A 20,802-nucleotide genomic window follows, 5' to 3' on the forward strand; every position below is an offset into this window, starting at 1 on the left:
GTTATGCATTGAACCAAAAACCCCCAGGTATGACACATATTAAAACATGGAAGCAGAGGAGCTATTATGATTTAAAGAAACGAATAGTTTTGTAAGCAAATACAAAAAGTGGTATATGCCTAAGTTCAAAGGCACTGATGAAGCTGAGTTCTGAGGAAGAGAGGGAAGAGAAAGAGGAGAAATTAAGGAGGTCACATGAAAAACAAAACATCAGCTGTCATCAACTTCTAGCTGGGTTGTTCAAAAATTAAAGGGTACAGTCAAGGAAGTTCTAGATTTAACAAGTAAAATTCCAAGCACAGCAAAACCAACAGGAAAGCTGCAATACACTTGAGCACAGGGCTGAGATGTCCCTGTGGTTTTGTGGCAGTCTTCCACATCCCAATTCCAAATCAAGGTACAAAGCAGCCTCTGACAGTTTGATATTTCAGTAAAATTAAAAGCATCAAGGAAGAATAATGAAGTTAACACTGAAAACATCCTTTGCACTGCAGTCAGAAAATGGAAAATAAATCAGTGTGCCAACTGTGGTATCACCTAATATAATGAAGCTACAAACAGAACAATTCAGAACACCACATTGAAGGGCGAAACAGTACAGAGCATGTATAGAGTGATTTCTTTACCCTAGTTATCCTTCTCCCTGGCAACTGCTCTGCAGATTCTCTTTCCTTGGATAAAGAAAAGCACTAGTACCTCGAGGTATTCTATACCTCTACCACAGAAACCCTTCTCACCCAGGCATTTCAGGAAACGTGACCCTGAACTTCATCAAAGCAGATTATTACACACTCCTGCTTTTCTGTCAACTCCCAATAGTTTAAACTCAGCACTTTCTGGTCTGTTTCCCGAACACAGTGAGTAACTAGAAAGAAAACATTAACTTAACAAGGCGTGATCTATCTGAGATGAATCAGCCATGCAACTGCTTGGCCATGGCTGGCTGCTCCTACCAAGAGCAGAACCAGGAGTCCTACCACCAGCAAGAACCAGGAATCACCTTTCATAAAGGCTATCTGTCAAAAGAGCACCTTTCTTTCTTTTTTTTTTTTTTAAACCAGGGCTCACCAACCATCATTATAAAAATTTTAGAAGTTTTTCCAGTCTCGTGTAATCACTAGCACAATGTAAGACTAGCACAAGCTCCCACAGAAAAGGCTGCCAGGAACTAATCCCTGCAGTAAGGCTCAGATGACGTTCTGAGGCTCCCTGGTTTTGAGGAGCACTGCTTGCTGAACACTGCATTTCACAGACACAGGTGGGATCCATTTCTCACCCCAAACAACCTAAAAAACTATTTCTTGCTCCTCAGAAAGTCTGTCAGTTCAAACACACAAGCACATAAAAGAGCAACTGTGAAAGGTAAAGGGAACTAAAGACTTTTTTTTTTTCCTTCACTAATCCAGGTGTTGAAATTGGATTTTATGGAGCAACTGCTTCTAGGGGCTCAAACCAGCAAACACACAGAGTATCAAATTGCAGAGCAGATATCAACATATATAATTCAATCCTACTCCATGAAACCTTATCCGGGAAGTTTGATAAAGGGCATAGCCTGACGCTAAAGACAACGCTACCACCAGCAACATCTCCTGCATTACATCGTGTATGACCACTGGAAGGAAAGCAAATAGAGAGAGTATAAGTTAAGCTTTCATGAACCTTTCAATCACCTATCTTGCTCTAAAATCTGGGGGGGGATTTATTTCATCCAGTTTGGATGCTGCCCTCTTTCTTCTATGAAGAAAGCCTGAACAGATTAGCTTAGGCTATACGCCTGACTTAGAGGTTTTCTTTCTTCTCACATTGCTTGTTTCTGGTAAGAGATCTGCATCAGGTATGCCCCAGCTCATTAAACTGTATCGACTTCTAGAATCCTTTGTCCCAAGCAGAATTCTTGATGTTGCCCACCAAGATCTCTTAGATCCTTACAAGGCACTGTACCTGCAGCAGTAAACAGTCCACCTTCCACAGATAAATAAAGGTCTTGAACAAATTGTTTCATCTGCCTCATAAGTATATTTTGATGCTGAAAATAGCATAAGTTGTTCACGTACATCTTCTAAATTAAGCCAATGAATCTTGGCACAGGCCCGGTGAAAGCACATACATGCAAAGAGACCACATGACCTGATCTATATAGTAAAACCTGCATTCAAAGCACTCAGAGCAAACTTTTTTTTTTAGCTTTGAAACCACAACAGACAAGTAAGACAAGTATCACTACTGAACTGTCTTCATCATTCTGGATTTCTTCACCTCAAATGACAAGTTGCTACTCTTTGTATCTGCTGGATCTAGCTGACCTTGGCAACAAATTTGAGTGTGAATTAAAGAAACTTCTAAACTGATGGTCATAAACCAATTCTGGTTTGAAGGAATCCCTGGACATCACCTAACCCAACCTTCTGCCCAAGACAGGGCTAGATCTGCCTGGTGCATGGCTGCGCATCTCGGGGAAGAGTCTGGCTTCTTCTTGACATCCCCCATTAGGTTGTTAAGATCATGATTAATTCCTTCTTTAAACTTTTATTTGCCATATGGAGGAAACCCAGCACACAGCCTCTTCCTGTATGTCAAAATAGGACTGTCACCACCTTAAAATCATTACCTGAAAACATCGGATCTGTGTAGTAGGCTCAAATAACTATTCATCCAAGAGGATAAAAAAAATAGATCATGTAATTGTGGATGGAGCAAAAAAGCTCCTAATACAGTCTGTTGCGCAACAGTAAGCTTTTGCACAGTGGGCAACATTCCCAGGAAATACATGAAACTTTGATTATGAGATCAAGGTGTCTTATCTATGAAGGATGGTATGAATATTTATTTAAGTCTCATGGGAGACAGACACTTCAGTTACATCATTTTTTATATTCTTAGGAATAGTGCTTGAAAAGGAAAATTATTTTTAATCCATAATTTGAAGTCTCTTTTATTTTTGAAAACTTTATTACCATCTAGATATCCAAACCCATGGTTTCTAGAACAGGCCGACATCCAGTTTAAGATAAATACATGATGCAAATGAGTGAGGCAATGACACCATGAAGAAAAACTTCTGTTAAATCTCAAACTCCAGAATATTTTATGGCAAACTACTAACGAACTAAGAAAATGTGCAATGCAAAGACTTGTAATGCTAACAAATACAAATACAGAGATTAGAGAAAAACATTAAGAGAGCAGTTAGCATTTACTGTCTTCTGACCTTAACAGAGGGTATTGAAAAATGAATTTGTTTGAAAACAGAACCTAAGCAGTTTACAGATGGTGTTGTGATGTTGCAAAAGCTCTCAACTTCATGGCGAAGCTCCTGTGCTCCCGATCTCCCGTTCATGAGGCATCTCTATGCCAGTATCTGAAGCAGAGAACCACAAAAGGATCTCTGTCTTGTGAATCCCATAATCCCTAGAGTATTCTAGACAGCATTAAAGGATTTCTTTAGTTATCCTAAAGCCAAAACATGGCAAACTTTAGGGGTTGCAGGATTCAAGTGCATTCCCCAATACTTTACTGCACACCTAAGAGTCCTTCCTGTTACCACTGGATGTAGAGACATTTCTACCTCTCCTCATCCTGAGCTATCAGCCCTCTACCCAACACATACAGCTTCTACAACAGGACTTAAATTTCAAATACAGAGAAAGTGCCAGAGACCGTGCTCTTTAAGGTCTCCCAGCACCCTGGCTTTCAGTTTTAGGTGATGAGTATCTTGTTACCTAGTCAGCCAGGTTAAGGTAAGAGTCAAGCAAAATCTGTCACTTGGCAAGACAGGAACAAAATATAGGATAGGAAACAATAAGAAAAAACAAAAGTACAGAAGAAGGAAAACAACAACCAAACAAACCCCCTATGTGTTCTTTCTATGAATGCTAACCCTACAGTTTCACAGTCAGGTGTGAGCTGAAAAAAGGCCAGTCATGCCTGACCCCTTATAGCTCATACTGGGTCTGCCCCCACTTTCCAACCTCCTCCTCCCTACCAGCTCTAAGAGCATGCAGTGAGTCACTGAGTCATTGATCCAACAGAAATCGATTCGGTTTTCCTCTAGAGTTAGTTTTCAACTCAGATCACCAAGCTGATTCAACTCACCATGGGGCCATGCAATTGCTATAACCCATCCACAGAAATCAGCAGTCAGGAAGTGAGAGGCACCACACCTCTCACGATAGCACAGTCTTAAAATAAGCAGTCATAAAAAAGAAAGTGTCTCTATTCATCTGACTTGCTGTACAATCAATCTGAATCTGATCAATCTTTCTAAATATTTCTCAGTGAATATCCATTAAATAAAACCTTTCCGACCAGTGAAAAAGCCCCACACCAGGCGAAATAATTTTTTTTCCTCCTCCAGACTGATTTTTCTCCTCACCCAAAATATTCTGGCCATTCTTCTTAACTGAAATGTTTCATTTCCTCTCCTTGGAGATGCAAAAGTTTTTATCAGACCAGATGTCATCTCATGCACTTGACTAACAATAATAATATTTCATTTCAACGAATGTTAAGACGTTCCATAATTTTGCTACTACTTGGTACTCAGTTTGCATTTTCAGACTGTAAGCAGCCTCTCCTTTGAAATGCCTATTCTAACTCGTTTTGTATATTAGCATGCAGAATATCGTACCAAGCTTTTTCACTGGCTCACAATTGCATACATAATGATAAATTTAAACAACAGTGACAACTGGTTTGACCCCAATAGTTTCCATTTAGGAACACTGCAACAATTTAGCACGATTTCTTGTGAGATTTCAGTTTGCCATTTTTATATTTAAAAGCAATTAAGAAACTCTTTTCCTAGCTTTTTATCATCAAGTTCCATGTCTTCCAAAAATGTTATAGTGATGTTGTAATCCTTGTTTAAAAATAGACAGCATGCTTACACGAGACTTTAGGAGCCTCCTTTCCATTTTTTAACAACCTCCTTTCTCCCATGCTACAACATGGAAGAAATCAGGAGTCTGATGATTGCCCCATTCACATGACAACTCTTGGAGACTGTAAAACCAATGCTTCAGGTCCAATTCAGAGAAAGCAGCTGATGATCAATTTCCCTGGATGAACAAGACTTAAATTAAAAAAAAAAAATTGCAAAAAAAAAAGAGATGGCTGGATTTCTTTACAGAAGACAATTACAATAGATGGCCATTAACTTGCTTACCTACACTTGCTTAATTTTTTTTAAATGAGCTCATTTTTCTCCGCTTCATAGTTCTCCTCCCTCATCCATTCTTTTCCCAGACTGCAGCAATAACATGCTTTTATTCTTTCCTTTTGACTGCCAGGGCCTTAAACTAATTATTAATCGAGAATGTATCTAAAGGATCTGAATGAGAAAGTTGGAATTAACCCAACTGCCTCTTTCCCCCTTTTATGTTGCATACTGTAACACTACATCTACCTGTTAGCACTGCTGAAAACTGCAAATGGGTTATTTTCCTTTCAAAGGCATGTTTTCTATCTGCCTGGGCAAAAGTAGGCAAAAATGAAAAACTACGTGGAAAAAATGCAAGTACCTGGAAAAGGCCTCGGCTTTGAGTGATAGCCATTAGCAGCCAGGCTGCCAATAGAGAAAATTCTCTCAATAACTTTGCTGTCCTGTAGGAAAATCCTGCATTTGGGAAATCAGACAACTGACACTGCATCAAAAGACTTGTCCTTTCAAGAGGCTAGAAAGGCATGACCTTACACTGCCTGCTAGAGCAGAGCTGGCTGGTTGTACAACTCCGACTCATCTTGTTTCCAGTTGTTAAATTACATTAAAGGACAGCTAAAAATATATTAAATATTTTCCTATTACTTTTCCATGCAAGCAACTGCTGTAGTTACAACACAAGCAACGTCCAGGCAAACACTCAGTAACACTTGGGGGAAGGGGGGGGAGGGGGGCCACGGGTGTGAGTGGGTGGGAGAAGTTCTAGGAATCCTTCTAACGCATTCCAGATCAAAAACATAACATTCGAATTGCAAATGCAGAAACAATTTTTTAATATTTGTAATAAGACCAAGAATTGATGCACTTCTAATGACTGAAACAGGAAAACATCTAGATTTTCTGAAAAAGTCAAGCAGATCTGAACTATGGTTTTAACTACCTCGCACCCCAAATTTTCAACCTTTTTTCCTTCCAAAATACAGTGAAACTTAACCAATCTACCTGTGATATAAATCACACTAAAGTCTGAGAAATTCACACTGATATGCCCCACCTTCTCTGCTAGAGATTACTCACAACTGAAAAAAATCAGCGAGGAAGACCCACCTGCAAAACCTGATAGCCAAGGTTTAAAACACTTTGTGACAAAAATTAAACTCTTAATTGATTAATGATCTTAAGGTCTCTATCGCCATCTAGTGAAAACTCACTACCATGACTACACTATTCACATAAATTACACCTCCTTCACCAGAATCACGGTCGCTAACCTCTCTGCTGGATCCAGCCTACGAAAATCCAGAGTTGTAAGGCTTTGCCACATTCCTACCGTGTCTTAAGGTAAATAAAACTCAGGCTCTAGCTCGTATCTCGCTAAGGCTGACTGAAGAGAACAAACCTCTTCCTGATTACCAGCACTATGATCTGGCTTTATTAAATGGCCTTTCCACATCATGTTTAATACCTCTGCAATCAAAGTGAAGTGAACACACCAAATGCTACCACAGTTATAAACAATTTTTTAAAAAGTCAAAGTGTAATTACAAGAATTTTTAGTCTCCCTAAGGGACCCCATGGTAGCTCCACTACTTTCACGTGCATTGGTATTGCCAAACCATAAAGAGACGTTACAGTCCAGGAGAGGTAGTACAAAGCACTCGACATCAGACGCTCGGTCTTTCTACAGCCTCAGCAAAAGGGACTTCAGTCACACAAGTAAAGCGCAGCAATTTACAAAGGTCATCAAAACATGTTCTCTCCAGTACATCAAAACTTAATGCTATGATAAACTTCAAGAACTTCTTCAACTTGAAATATATATTTCCCACTTTCAATAATTCTAAGACTTACGATTGAACTGTGTGTTAGTGAAAATATTAAGTTCAGTTTTCATCTCACATCGTATTTTTCCCACCTCGACATCTACAAGCCTACCTGCGTTTACTGAGGTTCCCTCCACAACAGTTAAAAAAAAGGAAGGTATCAATTACTGATCATCAGAAAAGGCCAAATAAATTCAAAACAGTAATTTTTTTCCATCAGTTATTTTTTTAATTAACCTTTTCATACAGAGAACCCAAATCTCCTGATACTTAACATTCACCTCTTTTATATTTGCACTCAGTAGTAAGAGGAAACCTATGAATAGAAAGACTAATGCAAAATTATAACGTAGTATTTTTCCAGATAAAATATTTCAACTTAAAAAAAAGCCAGAAAACTAAGGTGTCCCCTTTTGTCATCTTTTGTGGCAAAACCTACTACTCAAGAAATAAGAAACTCATAAAGCTGTATCTGTTTATTGACCATCTACCTAAAAATTCAAGTTTTCAGAACCGAGCATATACAGTGTTTTTCATCAGAATCTATCATACTTACACAGAAGCACAAAACTACAGATCATCCTGACAATTTCTCAAATTTTCAAGTTTGTTATCTCCACAGTATCCGAAGTAATGAATACTAATCTACCTCAAAGAACGGGGAAAAAAGATAGTTTTAGCTCTACAGGAGGTGCTGTACCGCACAGAGGAGACCTACCAAGACAGTAACGCCCCACTGAGCTCAGCACTAGTACTGCCAGATGCAGCCTGGCTCCCACAGGCTTTCATTGGCATCTCTCTGCTGTGCTCCCTGCAGCCCCATTTCACAGACGAACATTTAGACCTACGCTGGGTACAACACACTTTCAGGCAACACTGTGCCATAGTATTAAGTTTTTCCCCAAACTCAGAGCAGCTACAAAACTGGAGGTGAAAATGTGTGCAAGGCTCAGCAGAAACAAGCCCAGGTCTAGCACCACCAGAATTTAAGAGGTGAGAAATCCTTTCCAACCAAATATCAGCTACGTAAGAGAAAGTGTCTGAAAGTGCTCCCTAGCACATCCTGTAGCACCTGTTTAGAATTTTCCCATTCTGCCATCATTCTGGAACATAATGCAGAATTTTATACATCATTATCTCATAACTGGTAACTCACAGACAATTGAGAATTCACTATACATGCAAAGAAAAATTATTTCGCACTCCCCCTTCAACAGCAGCCAAAAGCTCAAGTATGCACACAATACCCAGTTTGTGGCAGGCACTCCATATGGCTAATGGAGATCATAAAACACCCAAGGAGTCAAACTCATGACTTGTAAAATACTGCTAGAAAATACAAAGCTATGATACTCAAACGTTTGCACGCCAACCTTGTGGATAAATACATTAGAATCTTACAACGAGAGTGAAGACAATGCTTCCTTAAAGGAAACACCAGCTTTTGAATTCACACAGATGCACAGCACATTTACGGCTGTCAAACCTGGAAATTATTTCCTAGTTAGAAATGCGTGCAAGGTTAAACACACCGGTTACCTCAGCTGGGAGGACAGCACATGTGGGCTTCTCCCTAGAGAACGGTTTAGATGGGAAGACTTCAGAAACAAAGATGTCTTATCAGCAACAACGTGTCCCTCTCCACGTCGGTTGACGGTTGTTACGGGGACCTTCAGTGCACTGGCCAGGCCACACGAGGACAGCTGTGCCCTCACATCACAGGGAGCGTGTGCCTCTGAACAAAAGGCTGACCAGCCATCCTGTCACATACGTTCCTGGCACTTTTGCAGGTTCCTGCTTGGTATTCTCTTCTATAAAGAGCTAATAAACAGCATCATGAAAGATGTGTTTTGAGACCCTGTATTTCAGTAGTATATTTTGGATCTTTAATGATTATTTTTCACCCTGAGACCAAGCTAGTGTGGTCTGCATTGAACTGCCATCCTAATCAACGGCAAAAGTAGTTTTGCCTATAAAGTTAAGAACAACTCTTAGAATAAAATCTAGCCTCTTGAGGCTAATGAGGAGCTTCATTTTAAAGAACAAACAGTTTTTGAAAATAAGACCCTGATATATAATCCGTTGTCACCACATGACCAGTTAGCCCCGTCACAACCTTTAGGGTTTGAGGAACTCGGCATAGAGGGCACAGGAGAGACTGACCAAAGACAAAATCATCTAAAGCTGAAGCACACCATGGAGTCAAAGACTAACCCACCAAGCAGAACTGCAAATTCATGAAAAACGTGATTTAATTTTTTTTGTCACCATAATCTGGTCCATTGAAACTAAGCAGTTTAATTCAAAATGAGGCTCTAGCTAGAGATTCAACGTGTCATACTCTTGGGGACATTTATCCAATTCTTTTCTAGACACCAGTTTAATTTTTTTTCCAACTTCTGCAGCACAAGAAAGATAAAAATTACAGTTCTGACACCAAAGCAAGTTTGAAATGAAAAAGTAGGTGGCTTAAATTCACCCTTTTTACATGTGTATATGACCTGTTTAACAACTTACCTCTCTCCCTTTATGCGTCACTAAAGCAGCCAAAGGCTTGGCATAGAATCTGCTGTAGGAAAATCCCAGGCAGCCGTACATACTGTTAGCGGTGAGTTTCAAAGCCTTCTGTCTGATATCATACTGAAAAGAAACATAACCAGCAAAAATGACAGACCCATAGCCAACAGAGAACAGAACGTAATGTCCACAATTACATTTACAGCTTTTTACAGCGCCCGCGCCAATGACGGCCCAAAAGGGAAGCACATTCCAGTCGCTGCTCACTACTAATCATCCCTGTTCTGCAAAGCTGATCAGAGCACTGAAGGGGAGTGGAAGGAAAATCAAACGAGTTCTGTAAAACACACCTGTAAATAAAGGTCAGGATTTAAATCTGGCTGTTTCATTAACTGCTTAACTTGGCGCCTTCTCTCCACCAGTTTCCTGATTTCTTTAGGCAAAATTCCCATTTCCAGAGATGGATCCGGAAGCTCTGGAATGTCTTCCTCTTCTTCAACCTGTCAAATGATGATCACTGCTTAAATTTTTTTTGCTTTAAATTAGATTTTAATGTGTTAACTGAAAAACTTGAGGAAAAAAAACCCAAACCAAAACCTCACAGCTTGTACCCACTCCTGCAGAGGACCCAAAGCACAATTTAAAACAAGCAGCATGAGGGGCTTTTTGTGGTATTTAACTACATTACCTAGTCCCTGCTGGGGGACAGGGACTAAACCTGTCTCTGTCTGGGAGAAACCTGAGGGACATGGACCATTAGCAGGAAGATTATTATTTTTTAAAAAGCATGTGTACTTTATATACATATATCACTCCGTAAATCCAGATAAATAAAACACACACACTCTCTCTCTCTCTCACTCATAGGAATATATTGATAGATACAAAAATATAAAGAAAAGTGCACACACAAGCAACTCTCTCCGTGCGGAAAAAAATCCATCCTTTTTTAATTATTGTGTTAAGAATTTCTGGTGTTCAGAACTGTAAAATGGAACACATGCTGTGTAGAGCTGATACTTTGAATAAGATACCTGACAAAAGAGAAATCAACAGTAACAACAGAATGAAAACTCCACCCCAAGCAACTCTTGATTACAGCAAAACAGTAACCTAACAGAAAGCACACATTCTTCTTGTCAGCTTAACCAGAGAAATGGCTGCTCAGCAAAAAATGGGAAGAAGCACAATGAAAGAGACAAATACGCAAAGAAAGAGCAGTAGAAACACTATGAGCTTGGCAAGTTTAGTAAAGCAGTCTGGGAAGGTCCATAACAAGAAATGACACCCTGACAGAAATAAAAATGAGCTGCTTCAGTTTGAAGCATGCTTAAGAAAGCAGAATAAATCCACGGAGAGTCTGAAGGAACTTACTGACAGAGTTCTACATACTTTTTTCCCCCCATTTCTGCTATGGTATTGATATTTCAGTTGGTTTGGGACTACGTCCCATAACTACTTCACACAACACACTAATTTCAATCTGTGAGCTGATACCAGTTAAAAATAAAAGCCTCAGGTTTAACCTTTAGGCCTGACCAGCTCACTGCTTCAGTTTACAACAGAGTTCCACTGACAACTGTGCCAGCACAGCTGAGAAATGAGCATAAGCAGCCACGGCCATCACCGGTGCTGAGAGAACAGTATGTGGAGCTGCACCTCCAGGAGGTTTGTCAGTTGTGTTTAATAGAGTTTAATGCTGTACTAAACAGCATGAAACTGGTCCCACAAGTGACACAGCCACAGTGTCACTCCCTGACACATCTCCAAGGCACGAACATAATTTTCCTCATGTCTAATAGGAGCTGACCTCATATTGCATTCTTTCCCCCATGCAGACGCATGAGACTTGAGCCTGGAGCCTCCCTCATTCAGGTATTGCGTGAATTCTGCGACAACTTCACCTCACAGAACCTCTACCAACTTAGGATGAAATTGGTCAAGGGGGCTCAGAAACTGTCAGGGGGACCTGAGGCTGAAAAGGGCCACCAGAGCCTCACTAAAAATCTAGTTTCATGAGGATACCAAGATTCTATTTAGATGGAAGAGAACATACCAAGATTCTGTAAGAGTATTACTAAAAGGAAGGTCACAGACACATAATATTCAAAACCTCCCAAACCAAGACTTACTATGATGCATCTTTAAACAAGAGTCACTTTTTTTTAAGTGCAGGAGGGGGAGAAAAAACCCAAGAGCAAACAGTGAAAAAGAACACTTTCTTAAAGAGCCGATTCGCAGAAAACACATTGAAGGTTAAGACAGTGTAACTCAAGTCCCAAGTTAAAGCACACACAAACCTCTGCCCTTTTCTGTGCTTCTGATGATAGTCGCTGCACTGTGGTAAAGCAGATGTTAAACTCCTGGATAATCGATGGGTACAAGCTGTTGAAGTCGAGAAGCAAAATAAACTTGTCATAAAAACCTAAAATAGAGTTTAAAACAAAAGTCATAATTACTCAGTCTCCTGAAGCACTTAATCCAACCCCACGATTAATATTTAAATGACACACTTCACTTAGAGCAGTTGTTGAGATGCACCATCACCCAGTATCGAAAGCTGTCAGAAGTGGAACGATCCAACCCCATTAACTCACCAGAGTTGAACAGATAGCTTCTGTGTTACTGTAGGACACTTGTACAGTTTTCCCCACACAGAGGAGAAACCGAAAGAAAACTTACGTGTCCATTAGAAAATTATACGCAGATATACAGACCGAATTCCTTACAAGACCATCATCTTCTCACAAAAAGCTAACAAAAAAATGTCCCAATAATAAGTGATTCCACAATTAACGTTGGGAATTTTCTTGTTTGCACCCCCCGCCCCCAACCCACCACACCAAACTTCCACAAGATACACAGATGGCGCTCACTGCAATCTGTCTGCATTAATGCAACCTACCTGGCTAACTTCAAAAAAGACAGAAAATTGCCACATCTTACCAACTTTGGGATCCAAGACTAAGCCCCCAGCATACGCTGCTTTCTTTTTCCCTATCTTTGATTTATTCTGATCTTCAAAATCTTCATCTTCATCCACCTACATTTGGCATTTAAGAAAGTCATTATCTAGTCTCCCAAGATTTCTGTACTGTTGAAGAAGTTATTTTTGGCAAATTAAATACAAAATTAGGAGCCAGCGCACAGAGTTCCTTCTCAAATACATGCAAAACATGGTGTTTTTAATCACGATCCTTATTAAAGCTCTCTACATGTCAAAACTGCATTCAAACCAACTCCTATAGGAACAAACTGCTAACAAGAGACTACAAAGATTTTAAGGAATTGTCATGATTCGACGTAGCCCTAGTACTCGTTTCCTGGACGGCTGTAAAAGTCAGCACCAGCAGGAAGAATCAACTCATGACCTGGAAGCATTACCACCCAATGAAAATCCAGGTTTTAGAAATGCAATGTCTGGGCTTTAATGAAACAAATAAAAACTCTATTACTGACCTAAAGAGTATTTGGTTACTTGGTTTGTTCTAGTAAGAATTTTTGTCCCAGTTGTTCAAGGCTATTCTGAATCATTTAAAATTCCAGCACTTCTTTGATGCCATAATCAACAGAAATTATTGCTTTGAAATTCACTGTTGAACTTACTTAAAAGTAAAACTAAAAAGCAAAATATAGTGAAATGGAAATACAAATTTTAATTTGTTTACTAACAAACAAGGTAGAAGTTTTCATAAATACATTTACACTATTATCCACAGGATTTTTTTTTAATAACCTTGGATATTTTACCCACATTCTCAGATCACCCACCTTAGAAACTATAATTGAAATTCTGTTCATCAGCAGAATAGTTGTATGGCAAATGGGAATCTATTAAGCAGCACAGACTATCTTCTTTACCATTTCCCTACTCAGACAAGTACTTAGCTTATTTCAATTTTAAACTAGAAGAGCAACTGAGTTTCTGTCAATACCATGTGATACAATGGAAAAGGCGTTACACTGTCCCTTTAAACCATATGCTTCTCCATTATTAACTGAAAACATAGAAGAATTTTTTTTTATTTTTAATAAAAATTCTTGGAAAAACTGGACCCACCAGCTTCTGCGGAGGCTTTTTAAAAACCTGTTTGTCCGGCACTATGTAGTCTTTTTCATGAAATGCATGAAGCAGCAAGAACTCGTTACGTTCCGATCGTCCACCCATCATTGTCCTTGACTACAGAGAGGGGCAAAATAAGAATTCAAAGCACAGCATAGAAAACACTGACCTAAGCAACATTCTTCAACTATTTATAAGTTCACCTAGCATTATTGTTATTCTGTATCATCACCACAAAACTTAAATGTGATATTTTTATGGAAGTTTTAAATTATTACTTGACTGGACTGCCAAACTCTTTACACTAGTTACAGCAAAAAATTTATAGCATCATGTATTCTTAATTAATGTTTAGAAATGAAAACTGGCAAATCAAACACGGAAAACATGCAACTGTTTCTGTGGGACAATGGGTGTGTATGTTAAGTAAAAAAAAAAATGTACCATGACATTCCCAGAGATGTTTGTTATTTGAAGGGCCAGTGGCAGAACGTTCAGCTCACACATGATCTGGAGAATGAACTTGGCATCTGTCCAGGTGTTTTCCAGCATGAACATCAAGTGAGGAGAATCGCTGGGAAAAGAAGGGGGATGGACTAGTAAAGTAAAATCAGCCTCCTGTGTACTCTGTAATAGTTCAGACCTACATGCTGTACGGAACATGTGGTAACTGTAGCACCCCAGCGTTGAATCATATAGCAAACACTTTGAATTGGAAAAAAATGCCAGAACTCAAGCTTGCGTATCCTATCAGTGTATCTAAACCAACGCTCTCACAAATCAATGTTTTGCGTAATAAGCCACCGCTCATGAGTAGCTTGAAACCTTACAAAATGCTGTTAAGATAGTATTTTAGTTTTCAAATATCAGTATGTTATGTAAGCATCTCCAGGACACATCTAACAAGCAAGCATGAAATGCACAGCAATTCTACTTTCCAGTGATGGATTAAAAACATGAGCCGGCAACATACCCGTACGTATTTCGAATTTCCTCTGGTAGAATTGTTACCCTCTCTGTTTTCAAAATCTGACGGACTAGTTCAGACAAATGGTAACTTTTGCAACGAATTAATTCTTTAGCAGAAATTTCTACATCACAGATCATTCGACCGCAGGCAGCATTCCTTTCAGCAAACCCTCCTCGACCCTTAACGATATCACACAACGAGAGAAAAACAAACAAAAAAAAGAAACATACAAGTGTTAACAAAGTACATCTATCCAAAATACATGCTTCTAAGACTCAGTCAAGTCAGTTGGTCACTACATACTCTAATACTCTACTAAGACACTAATACTCAAGCTTTATAATAATGCCCTAAAGGAATCCATGTATCTTTTAGCATATGTGTATATTAAGAAGCAGCTAGTTAACTCTTGTTACTAGTTAGCTCTTAATTCTTAAACTGTCATGCTTTTTTTTTTCCTTTTATAATTAGAATAGTCCCAACACAAACATGTGCATGGATTTTGGTTTTCCTTCAAGGGTATTTTTTGTAGTAACAGCAGGACAACAAAGTCACAGAACAAACGACACACGAATACTCATCTTGGCCTCTACGGAGGCCAGGAACAGGCAGGAGCACGGTCACGTTCAGCACTTCAGAACTCCAAGACTCACACATTGTCCTCTGAACAAATACATGCTAAGAGCTACAGAATTAACAACTTAGCAGCTCTCTATTTGATGATTCACCAATCAATCCAAATCACATTTTCTCATTTTACAGTTACAGCAGACAAAGACTGTTACAGTAAAGACTACTGCAATTAATCTGTCATTACCATCATCTAGTTGAGATACGTAAACTAAATTAGCCTAACTTGAAAATTAGTTTAGCTTATTACTGTAATAAAAGTCATATAAACATTCATAATTTCTGATCTGGGACACATGAAATCCAGCATGACCAACGGTCAAAATACATCAGTGTCACATTTACAATTCCTCAGCAAAATTAATTCATTTTTAATCACAGGCAACATAAAAGGGGCTTAAAAGACTTGAGCAATCTTATTACCCCAAGCTTTGGCATATTGGACCTCCTCAGTCGACCTATCTTGGACCAGTGAGGGACTTTGCACACATTAATTCTTTGAAGCAGCACTTCCAGATCAAATCCATAAATATTATGACCCTTTCAGCAGAAAAAATAACAAAAAAAGGTTACAACAAATGCAAATTGAAAGACTTACTTTAGCACGCGTGGCATTCCTTTGCCCTTTGTGGTTTTTTCCAACTAATTGATGGCATTATCTCTCTCATAGAAAGCACTTTCTAAGAGAACATTCATCAACAGTACTCATTAGTCTTAACACTAACAATGCTGTTCAGCAGAATACCAAAAATCAGCTCCATAACTGGCTCACAGCACACACAATTCAGCTTTATGCTTTGATATCAGAGATTCGAATTTAAAGCTTTCTCAAAAAAAAAACCCTATTCTTCATGCAGCATATAAACTTGGCTATGAGTATTTTCTTTTCTCTCCATCCATGAAAGTCTCAATATTGACATCAAAATAATGTGATTTTTTCCTACAACAGGCGTAGGTGTTAAATCTGGACAGGAAGATGTTGCCACCAACATTCACATATCAAAGTACTCTGGCTGTATTTTAGAGGTTTAAACGATGCTAAAGACATTGATAAAAGTGGCCTGGAACCTCAGCTGCACGCAAAATGCCACCCTGACGAACACGTCTCTACGTGGACCAGTCATTCACCAGGAACCGCGGGTTCATCACGCCACATACATCTGTGTAGTGCCATACTGTGCTACAGAAGCTCCTTAAAATCAACAGCAGCAGCGTTACAGCCACAGCAGAGAGGTCCTACCTATATTGATACAGCTTGTTTTCCAACAGCACTAATTAAACCAGGTGCAAATTAAATTGCACTAACATGGCTCTGCTGTTTTTCGGATTAGAGCTCTCACACCCTTACTACTGGCATCTTCAATTCAAAATCACTGGCTGAAGGGTTTCCCCCGATTCCTTCCCATAAGCGCCAGGAAGCTCAGCCTGTGGGGCGAACACCGGATACCAATCGCAGTGAGCTGAAAACATCATGCATCTGACTGCTCACTTCATCCTACTCCCACCACTTAATTATTTGTATTCACCTACAGAGTAATGTCAAGTTGTACGTAACCAGCCTCAGATACATAACCAACTTCAAACTGTCTTCAAAATTCCACAAAATGAAAGCTAGGAACGTGCATTAATTAAACATAACTAAAAAAGGAAATGAGTTAATTATAATAAATGCTCAGCTGCCAATATAGTAGAAAACATAAGAATGCTTATTACAAAACTTTGCTCAGATCCCATGGATTCGTATAGGTTATCGTTTTGATTTACAGCATAATCACAATCTAGATGGTGACACCAATTACATGAACCTCTGAACTGAAACAGACTTTGAAGTATACCAAGAGTTCCCATTTTTCTAGAAAAATCACAAGAGGTTTTTTTGTCATGTTTTGTCTTTCTGAGAAAAGAAAAAAAGTACTTGTTTCAGGTACTATGGAAATACCGCCTATTTCGGGTATTATGGGAAATAATAGGATGTATAAAATGCTGTCAGGGAAAATTCCGTATCATCTTTGTATCAAAGTATACCTGCTGTCTTATAAGCAAATTCAATTCATATGGCATTCTAAGATAAACATTAAAAAAAACCACCCACCTACAAGGGGACAAAGAAAAAGAACACGGCTGACCCACTGACAGCATGCTTTAATTTAACTCTCAGAGTCTCAGGACTACTCACCACAACAACATCTGGGTCAATTTTGTGAATCTTCGCCAGGAAAAATCCCAGCAGTGTTCTCTCTGTTGCAGCAATTTCTATTTTAGCATTCTAAAAGGAGCAAGAGAGCACCCGATTTCAATGACCCAATAAGTTTAAAATGGAAACATCTCCTCTCCCCTACTAGCTATGAGACAATAATAAAGCACCACAGAGTTCTCCCTTTCCTTCTATAATTCAAGGCTTTTTGTTCTCACTCCCATAGACACAGAAAGCTTTTCTCAGAGGCTTTTTTCCATTTTGCTTTTGTATGCAGGTGTCTAGTGATATTTTAAGAGCCTCCTAAGAATCAAGCACACCAGGAAAATGCTCCGTGTGCATCCTTCACTCACAGGCTTAAGATCACACAAAAAGAGGGAAAATAAAAATGGGTTACTTTATTATTCTGTCAGCTCTCCCGGTACCCTTTAGAAAGGATGTCTTCTACATTTCAACAGACTTTACTCTCCAAGGAAAGAAGAAACAAATTCTCCTAGTTTACTCTAAGTACTATACCTAGTCAGGTATAATGAAAGAGAATCGCAATTTTAGCCTCTTTACAAAAGCTTTCTAACTCTCTTTTCTAACAGTCTCTCTGTTTTATGAGCACAACTAGCCGCAGTACTGAATCACACAGAACACAAACCCCCGTTTTTACAAGCAACAGAGAATAAATACCTGGATTTAGGTTTGCAGAGTGGAAAACTAATGAAATAATCATGCTATTCCTTTGAATATTTCTCTTATACAACTTACACAACGCAACATGAAGTTCGTATTTTACAAGGTACTACATTCAGAAAGCTAAATGAAATTACCTTCTTTTTGATGGTTTCTTTGAAGTCATAAGGAAAAATGCAATCGTTTGGTTTGGAAACAGCTGCAAAAGAAATTATATTTGTTCTTACGTACAAGTTCTTAAATGTGCCCTCCCTGTAAGCACCCATCCACAACAAAAGGAGCTTCGGAAAACTAACCTTTAATTCTAAAAAGCGAGCCTTATGTGAATACTTGTCCTCAAGATAACCGAGTAGTTAGTAAAATATTAAAACAATTTTAATAAGTCTTATTTCAGATAATCACTGGAGATTAAAACTACGGTCCACAGCTTTCAAAGAACTTCCTCTCAAGAGCATTTAACACTTCACTTTGGACTGAGGTCTGAATCTCAAAGCTTAGCTGATCTTACTACCATGACACTGCCGCCAGAGACCTTCTTCCCCCTAAGAAATCTTGTTTATAAATAAATTAGACATGTTTATTTTTTAAATCTGTTCAGAAGAACTTAAAAATAACTGTGTGACAGTATGTAAACGGTCTACATTAATGGATGAAGAAAGCAATCCAAGATAACACATGATGAAGTAAAATAGTAAAAATGGTAGGAAACTGTATAGATCCCGGTTACTTTGCATCATCTCAAGCGAAGATTTTTTTCAATAAAGCCTTCAATAAAAAGTTAGCAAACTTGGAAGGAATTATTTTTCTACTCACGAACTGTTCCAGGTACATACCACAGAAGTGTGTCTGAAAAGGAGGCTGAGGGGGTGCTTTATCCAGAGGAAATTTCTGATGAATCAGAGCAGCAACAGCCACAATCTACACCAAGGAGATACAGAAAAACAACTTCATAAACACGATTGCTATCAATACCCTTTTCTTCCTTTTTTTTTTTTAAAGTTTCATCATCTCTTTTCTCTTGTTTCTACAAAAGATCTTTTTTAAATTAATTCCAACTATAAACAGATTTTTTAAAGTTATCAACTGAACTCAAGTAAAATAAAGCAGGATTTACTCTTACATTATTATCTTAGAAATCTGAGAGGAAAAATAATTCATTTTGGAAAACTCTTTTTCAAATTTTGTTTGGAATCTGAACAGACCCCACAAGTTAAAGGACTCTCTAGGAAGTGCGGGGGAGATGTGAGCAGGGCAGGACATGCAGAGAAGCCTTGCCTCCGCAAGAGCTGCCCCTAAGCAAGCAGTCAAGCCAGCCAAGAGGCTTTAGCCTTTAGAAGCTACTGGTTTTACTGATGCTTCTGCTTGCTTTGCTGGCAACAGGTCCTGGCTCCTCAGATGCTGGTCAGGAAAACCCAAGAGAAGTCAAAGCAAGCAGGCTTTAGAAACACCTCGGCAAGCAGAGTCCTGTTGGTACCTTGCATATGTCTCATTATGTTGGCTGGAAACCAGGAATTCCCCATACTACTTCCCCAAAAAATTTAACTTCACCAAGAGGACTAATCCTGCTTGAAAAATTTGCCAGCCTAATTTTAATTCCATTCAGTTAGCCAGACAAAACTACCCCATCCTACTAGTGAATACTGAATTTCTTCCTAAGCGAGGGAGACGTTAAAAAACAGATAAATGTGCCTAACTACATGTTGTGGTCTGCAGTCCAGAACTGAGAGTGGCCAGCTACATCTCTCCTCTTTTCTGGAAAAAGGAAAGATCTCACAGTAGACCAAATTCTCATTCTATTTTAAGATCGGCTTTATCAGCAGAAAAACACAGTCATTTTACCTAGAACCCATTATTAGTGCTACCAAAAAAAAAAAAAAATCCATTAACAGCTGTTCAGAGACAGTAATTTATAACTATCATGCAAAACAAAAAAATAGAAGGCTTGAAAAAATACATGGGATCCACTGTCACACTAAATATTCTCACCAAACAGGCCCCCTGAACACACAGTTCACGTGCTGGTGAGACCCCAGTAAAAATTTATTTGGAAAGCCTGCAGCACATAAAGTTTATTCCACAGTAAACTATTTAGACATGTTTTATCAGGTAAAGTTCTTCCAAGCCTTAGAAAATTCTTTGTACACGCCAAAGAACAAAACCAAACCAAAATGAGAGCAATTTCTTACCTCATTCTGGTGAGTCTTTGGGTTGGGAGTGGTCTTCATGCTGAGGGACATGACCACGAGAGGAGGAGGGGGAGAAAGATCTTTTACCACGTTCACCAAGCCAGGCTTCGTAGCGACAGCCTCCACCTTACACCAACTGACCGACTGATTTGAAGGCTCTGAGGAAACAATGTCCACTACCTTCATTATTCTTGGAACCACAGGTAGGACTTCTCTAACGGCACTGCTGCACATCCTTTCAATGCTTCGTCCTTGTAGGATAGCCCAAGACCCAGACTAATCCTGCCCAACTTTTGCTAACTCCCTGGTCCCTGACAGCCCAGTCAGAAGCCTAGTCACAGGGGCTCTTTAACACCGAAGAGAGGGAAGATTTGTACTGAGGCCAGGAGAACGTGTAACGCCAAAAAAAAAAAAAAAAATTTACAGGAAGCTTTATAGAGAGTCATAGTAGAGAAAGGTATAAGCCAAGTGAGCATAATTTCACCTAAATGAATATACCACCTCCTATCATCTAATATTGTAGTCAGTCCAAAGGGAGAAGACTTCATAAAATTTAGATTTTTATTATTATAATTAA

The 20,802-nt window shown here is 39.0% G+C and overlaps 1 protein-coding gene across 1 annotated transcript in view; it reads right to left on the reverse strand.

Moving 5' to 3' along the window:
- Positions 1-20,459, reverse strand: part of POLA1 (polymerase (DNA directed), alpha 1, catalytic subunit) — a 58,490-nt gene extending 38,031 nt beyond the window's left edge. The window contains exons 1-12 of the mRNA XM_010133760.1: positions 20,226-20,459; positions 18,873-18,957; positions 18,177-18,238; positions 17,341-17,430; positions 15,588-15,704; positions 14,538-14,713; positions 14,009-14,138; positions 13,562-13,681; positions 12,448-12,544; positions 11,802-11,926; positions 9,852-10,001; positions 9,502-9,624 (exon numbers count right to left, since the gene is read on the reverse strand). Of these exons, the coding sequence (XP_010132062.1) occupies positions 9,502-9,624; positions 9,852-10,001; positions 11,802-11,926; positions 12,448-12,544; positions 13,562-13,681; positions 14,009-14,138; positions 14,538-14,713; positions 15,588-15,704; positions 17,341-17,430; positions 18,177-18,238; positions 18,873-18,957; positions 20,226-20,459 (1,509 nt within the window). The remainder of the gene's footprint in view (positions 1-9,501; positions 9,625-9,851; positions 10,002-11,801; positions 11,927-12,447; positions 12,545-13,561; positions 13,682-14,008; positions 14,139-14,537; positions 14,714-15,587; positions 15,705-17,340; positions 17,431-18,176; positions 18,239-18,872; positions 18,958-20,225) is intronic.
- Positions 20,460-20,802: the final 343 nt, after the last annotated feature.

This window comes from Buceros rhinoceros, unplaced genomic scaffold (genome assembly GCF_000710305.1).
Source record: "Buceros rhinoceros silvestris isolate BGI_N320 unplaced genomic scaffold, ASM71030v1 scaffold14213, whole genome shotgun sequence".
NCBI classification, from domain to species: domain Eukaryota; kingdom Metazoa; phylum Chordata; class Aves; order Bucerotiformes; family Bucerotidae; genus Buceros; species Buceros rhinoceros.